Source organism: Manacus vitellinus, unplaced genomic scaffold (genome assembly GCF_001715985.3).
Source record: "Manacus vitellinus isolate BGI_N305 unplaced genomic scaffold, ASM171598v3 scaffold_8_pilon, whole genome shotgun sequence".
In the NCBI taxonomy this organism is placed as follows: domain Eukaryota; kingdom Metazoa; phylum Chordata; class Aves; order Passeriformes; family Pipridae; genus Manacus; species Manacus vitellinus.
In genome coordinates, this window is record NW_021940864.1 from 15,123,946 (window position 1) to 15,130,073 (window position 6,128).

The 6,128-nt window shown below is 37.1% G+C and overlaps 1 protein-coding gene across 1 annotated transcript; it reads right to left on the bottom strand.

Annotated features, from left to right (window-relative positions):
* Positions 1-2,017: 2,017 nt before the first annotated feature.
* Positions 2,018-5,581, bottom strand: MCFD2 (multiple coagulation factor deficiency 2). Its single transcript, XM_029965137.1, has 3 exons — positions 5,414-5,581; positions 4,549-4,708; positions 2,018-3,431 (listed from the first exon to the last, which is right to left on the bottom strand). Exons 1-3 carry the CDS (start codon positions 5,551-5,553, stop codon positions 3,300-3,302), a joined length of 432 nt encoding a protein of 143 aa, XP_029820997.1. The 5' UTR covers positions 5,554-5,581; the 3' UTR covers positions 2,018-3,299.
* Positions 5,582-6,128: the final 547 nt, after the last annotated feature.

Below are 6,128 nucleotides of genomic sequence, written 5' to 3' on the forward strand. Positions count from 1 at the left end.
TAGATTGACTACTAAAAAAACCCACTCAGTTTAGGAGTGCTTCAAATGCTTAAGTATTTTCTTTAGTTGCTAATTATACAGTATTCTGTAAGCTAAAAGCAGATAATCTAAATACTTTAAACTTTGCACATGGTATACAGTAGTGCAAGGCCAGATGTGTTCTCCTCTAATGGGGAAAGCTAATCTCCATCCCTTGAGATCATAGACTGGGAAGATGTGAAGACCATGCACAACAGCAGTCTTCTGTTTCTGCTGGGGTGTGACTGACCTTCAGTAAAAAATACACCTTCTGCTTTGTTATTTTTCTGTAAAATCAAGGTACTACTGCTATATGGAAACTATAACAGCTTTATAGTAAATGAGTACTTCTGTTGTAAAGGCTGTATTTTCTATTATTTATATATATAAAGGAAATAGTGTATTTATATATGACCTGTATTAGCACATTTAGGGGTTTCACATGAGTTACAATTAGCACAAAACTTAGTTATATTTTTAAAAAAAAAGTCTGATTCATCATCACCCTCAGCAATTTTGTGCTTTTCTACTTAATAACTGAGAAAGCTCCCTAGTCAACTGTTAAACCATTTAAGTGCACTTAATTACATATGTGTATTTGTTTTAGGAGGCTGAGTAAAGACATGATGATGCAGGTTTCATGCTGGGTAACATTTCTTGAACTGTTCTTTCTAGAAAAGAAGAAATTTTTTTTTGATCTTTTTTCACACATCATGAAATCAAAGGTACTAATTTTGTTCTCATGTTTCAGTAAACTGTTTTTCTATTTATACATCATTCTGAACCCTTAAAACCAAGTTTCAAATAGTTGGCAGAAAATGTTCACATTACCTGTGTTTATCACAATAATTTCAAATATAAAGCTTTTATGGTGCATGTCTTTTTCCACATACAACAGCAGTTGATAAATATGTATATAAATACAACATATGTGTATATAAATGTGCCTTACAGGCTTGATAAGAAAACCATGATTTTTAAGAGCCGTGCATAAAAGTCAGTTCCTTGATCATCCCAAAGTAACCCAAAATTCAGAGCCTTATGCATTGTGCTAATTTTGACTGGGATAGAGTTCATTTTCTTCACAGGAGCTAGTATGGGTCCGTGGTTTGGATTTGTGCTGAAGACAGTGGTGATAACACAGGGATTTTTCATTACTGCTGAGCAAAGTTTGTGCAGAGTCAAGGTCTTTTCTGCCTTCCACCCCACTAGGGAGGAAGCTGCAGGTTCACAGAAAGCTGGGAGAGCACACAACCAGGACAGCTGACTCCAACTGACCAAAGGAATATTCTGTATATGCCCAGCATATAAAGCTGAGGGGGAACAAGGAAGAGGGGGGGGAGTGATGGCATTTGTCTTCCCAAGTAACCATGATGGAGCCCTGCTCTCCAGACATCCACTGCCCATAGAAAGTTGTGAAGGACTTATTCCTTATTTTGATTTGCCTGCATGCATGGATTTTGCTTTATCTGTGAAACTGTCTTTATCTCAACCCATGAGTTTTCTCACTTTTACCCTTCTGATTCTCTCCTCCCCCTGACCAGGGAAGAGTGAGCAAGGGGCTGTGCATTCCCTAGATGCCAGCTGGGGTTAAACTGCAGTAACATAAAGGAATTGGCAGGTCTACAGGCAACCTGCTTTAAGTGCTCAGAGCTGAAGAGCTTAACCTCTTCTGCCCTCCTACTCACTAGCATTTACTACACTTTTTTCTGATCGAACACTCAGTCCAGATTAATCACTCTCAGAAGAGATATTTAAAAAAACCCAGCTGTAACAGAAGGAATTTTCTGTTAAGGTGACTGTTAGTAACAGAGATGGGCTTAGAAACACATCAGCAAATTAGGATACACAAGGCTAGAAGTCCTAGTGAGAAATGTACCTATCTCCAGTGTGCACAACCCCAACTCAATTTTACTGCTTGTACAACCAGCACAACCTTGGCCACAAAGATTTCAAAACAAATAATTACTACAAGAAAAAAAAAATCTGACACACAGGATTCATTGCATAAACATTTAAACAGAGGAAATAATTTCTTTTACAAACATGTTTCTCTTGTATAAGAATAATTTTGTATAGAAAATAGCTCTTTATACATTTTACAGAAATAGGCTAACATTTAGATTCTTTATTAATGAATAATGATTGAATGCAATTTAAGATTTCAGTTATGTTTCAGAGTCACCAAACATCAATAACACAGCAATACATCACTGCTCTAATATCCCTAAACTGCTTGACTTACCAAATAGAGTCAAGACAGTAAAAACGTTCCTAGAGCCATGATAATTTGCAAATATTCAAGTATCTTGAATCTGTTAAGTTATGAAATATCTGCTAAAAGTAATACCATAATTTCAATGCCAAGGAATATGGACTTAAACCTTAACAAGGCAGCGTTACTTGCTTACTTAGATTATTCTGCTGGCTAATACTGTAAAACCAAAATTGAACAAAAGCTTTAGTATTAAACTGGTTTACTGTTAATGTGACCTTCAAAACACCCCTGAAGGATGGGATACAACATATAAATATAATAAAAATACTTTCATTTTCTTAAGAAAACATGGAAGGTTGATGAAAAAAAAATCAGTAAATTAAGATACAAAAAGTAAATCTGTGGAGGACAAGACATTGAAAAACACGTGTATATATATTTATATGTAAGGGTATGCTAGGAAGTACATATATTTAAAAATACATAATTTCTTCAAAGACTGTGTTTAAATTCATATGGTATCATTTGGAACTCAAACGTAACACAGACTCAAGTGCTTTTCCCCTACAATTGCTGTTTCAAGCACCTGTACTTATCTGCAAATTTCCTTGTAAATTAGAAGGAAGGTAAGGACATTCATCCTTGGAATACAACTATATGCAGTACTCATTTCTTGCTTTCTGGATATTTTATAATTTTAAATTGAAGATGATGTAAGCAAATAAGTACTATATAACCCAATGACTGAAAACTTGAAATTTAGATGCTAATGATTCTATTTAGTATTCATATAGAGCTACTCAGGAGTTTGCCAGCTGTACCCTATGTGAGTACTGTTGACACTTCCATGCTTCATGATTGAAATGTGTAGCTATGTTTAGTCAAACATGGCTCTCACTCCAAGTTAACCAGTCTCTTAACAAATACAACTTTTAAATAAATTCAGCTGGAAGTGGTACACCTCTCCTTCTCACAGCACAGAGGTTGATGAGAGACAGTAAAGAATCACATTATACTGGTTCACATTTCTATGTGGTTAGAAGGAGAAACACCCTGCAAAACCTTATTCCAGTGATTTTGCAAATTCTGCATAGTCGATGTATCCGTCATTGTTCTTATCATCATCTCTTAAGACATCATCTATTAGATTAATCAGCTCTTCTTCTTTCATTGCTTGGGTATGATCACCACCTTCCTACAAAAACAAAACCACATGGAACAGTTTAGCAGTCTTTCCCACCTACTGGCACATATAACAGATTACTGACAACTAATTTTTTGTTAAGCCATTCATGTTTGGTGCCTAATTTGGCACTAAGTTTTATATAAACATTTATATCAATATAAGCAACTTTTATCAGGTGGAAGCTATGAAGTCCAGGTTTTCTGGACTTCAGAAAAAACACTCTCTTTTTGGTTAATATTCTTAGTCAAAAGTTCCAAAAGCTGAATAGCACAATGTATAATGATGGATAATCATCTAACAGATGTATTCTTATTTGGATCTTCATGTAGTATAGACACTATAGTTTCTATAAAATACAGAAACACCTTACAGTAACGGAGTAGTGAAAAAATCTAGCACTGTAGCTTAAAGCCAATAAAATTCTTAAAACACCCCTTACAAACAAATGAGAAGATGGTGCCTTTGCACAAGAAACAGCAAGTCATTATTCTATTCTTGGCTCGGTATTTTTTTGCCACAGGTGTATGCAGGAAGTTATGCTATCCTGAATTGTAACTTCCAGATCAATATGAGATAATGTGTTCATATTGTCTTCCTAATGGCTGTATCTTCCTACTTTGTCTTTAAATGTTCGTGGCTGTAACGAGAATTTGTTTAGAAAGAGGCAGACCATAACTGGTTCTTCTAATACTAACGTTATCCAAGAGATCTCCTACAGTCTGTGTATCCACAGCAGTGACAGTCTGACACTGAAAACAGCGTCATATCACATGCTATTTCTATAAACCCTCATGTCCCATTTTGGATAATTTCCCTTCCTCCCCATCCCTGCATACCAAAACAGGCCCTCTGTAAAATCATTTTCACTTTACAGCCCTTCCTCATTCTAAAGTTTAAACTACAATGGAAACTTCTTGAAAACCGCAGTGTGACATGAAAAGCTGTGATAAAGCCGGTACATTTATAAATGCAACTAGAACTATCAGGGGGAAAGAAAAATATCTCATTTTCAGGCAAAACTCTTAACTGCACTGAAGATGTGTTGCAATTGTTCCGTTCTATTGTAAGTTGCTTTCAGTGACAGAGCTGTTTCCAAACACACATGCCCTTACAAAATTACACCTACCTCCTTGTGGACATGTGATATAGCAGTAGCAAGCTCTAACCCATCTAACAAGTTATTGCCATCATAATCATGCATTTTGAAGTAATGGAGCTGCAACTCTTGTGGAGACATCTCAGTTTCTGGTTTCTCAATGACACCTTCCAAGTGTTCCATGATGTGCCTAAAAAAAAAAAAAAAACCCCAAAGACAAACAAAATCTACAACATTTCTGTCAGTTAATATGTCATGCTCTGTTTACATCAAATTTAGTCTTTGATCGAATACTATTCTAAAAGCACCCTGGATAACTAAAAGCTACAGTCTGATATAAAGATGAAGGGGACACAGAGGTTGTTTGTTACAGGTGCTGTAGTGGCCTTAACACCTTAGATAGCTATTTCTGTTTCTTCTGGCCTACTTAGCAGGCTTTCAAATCAATGGAAGCAGTGCCCAAAATCTCCTTTGGCTGTCTTCCAAAGCACAGGAGCTGGACAAAGACCTTTCCCAGTCAACCATGAAGTGTTCTAGGGAGTTTTATTTACTGCTAGAACTGTTCTGCATGTATGAAGAAGAAAATGAGAAAAAACCCTCTAACTCTACCTGTTAAGAATATGATTTTGTCCAAAGTATGCTGATCTGGGTAAGCAGGACCTCTGTAAGAAGTTCTTTATAGTATGAGTAGGGCTAAAGGTTCCAAAGAGACCTTTCTAGGTCTCATATCTCTACAAATTTATCAAGCAAGCACGTCTCATATCTGGTTTTAGCTAGTCATACAACATTCTGAGGAAACAGGGTGCCCTAGGCTTAAGTCCAACGTAACAAGACTTCAGAGATAAGAAAATCATTAAGAAGTAAAGTTTACGTTTTTAGAACATGGAACACATACTCTTTATCTTGTACCAAATTCTTATCGAGGCGAATATTTGCATGTTGACTCTCTCCTACGTGTTCCTCAGCAAGGGCAGAGATGAAGAATGCAGCCAGAAAGCAGAAGAGCAAATGTGATCTAAACAACCTTTGGGCCATTGTGATCTCCTACAAAAAGGAAAACATCCCCCACAAAAAAAAAAAAAAAACAAAACAAAAAAAACAAACACATGAAAAATGTGATCTACTTTCAGCAGATTTACCAAGTACTTAGAATCAAGCCCACTGAGTTTTAGAATAGAAGAACTTGCTTCATTTCAAGCCCCTGGGAAGCAAAAAAACAGGGAGCTCCAATTAAGGATTTCTGTGAGTGTCCTTATTTCACAGAATCATGCAGTATTATGCAGTAATTTTCAGATGACTTTTTTTTTTCCCCACATAGCAGATGTGCACTCCTCAGGTGCGGTTGTGTTTTCATGTACCCTCTAGACAACCAACCACGCCAGGCTCAGGCAGACCTGCCCCACAACCATGGGAGCAAAGGTCGCTTACCTTTGCTCGAAGCGGCCGCATCTAATTAGTATCTCTATTAAGACTGCATGCCCTAAGGAACGTACAGCTTGGAAAACGTCATGCAGCCATGTATGTGCTCCCTTCGCGGGGAAGTGACAGGATACAGCGCTCCGGAGGGGCCAGGGGAGCCCAGGAGCGGGCTAGGGGGTTCGGCCCCTCTG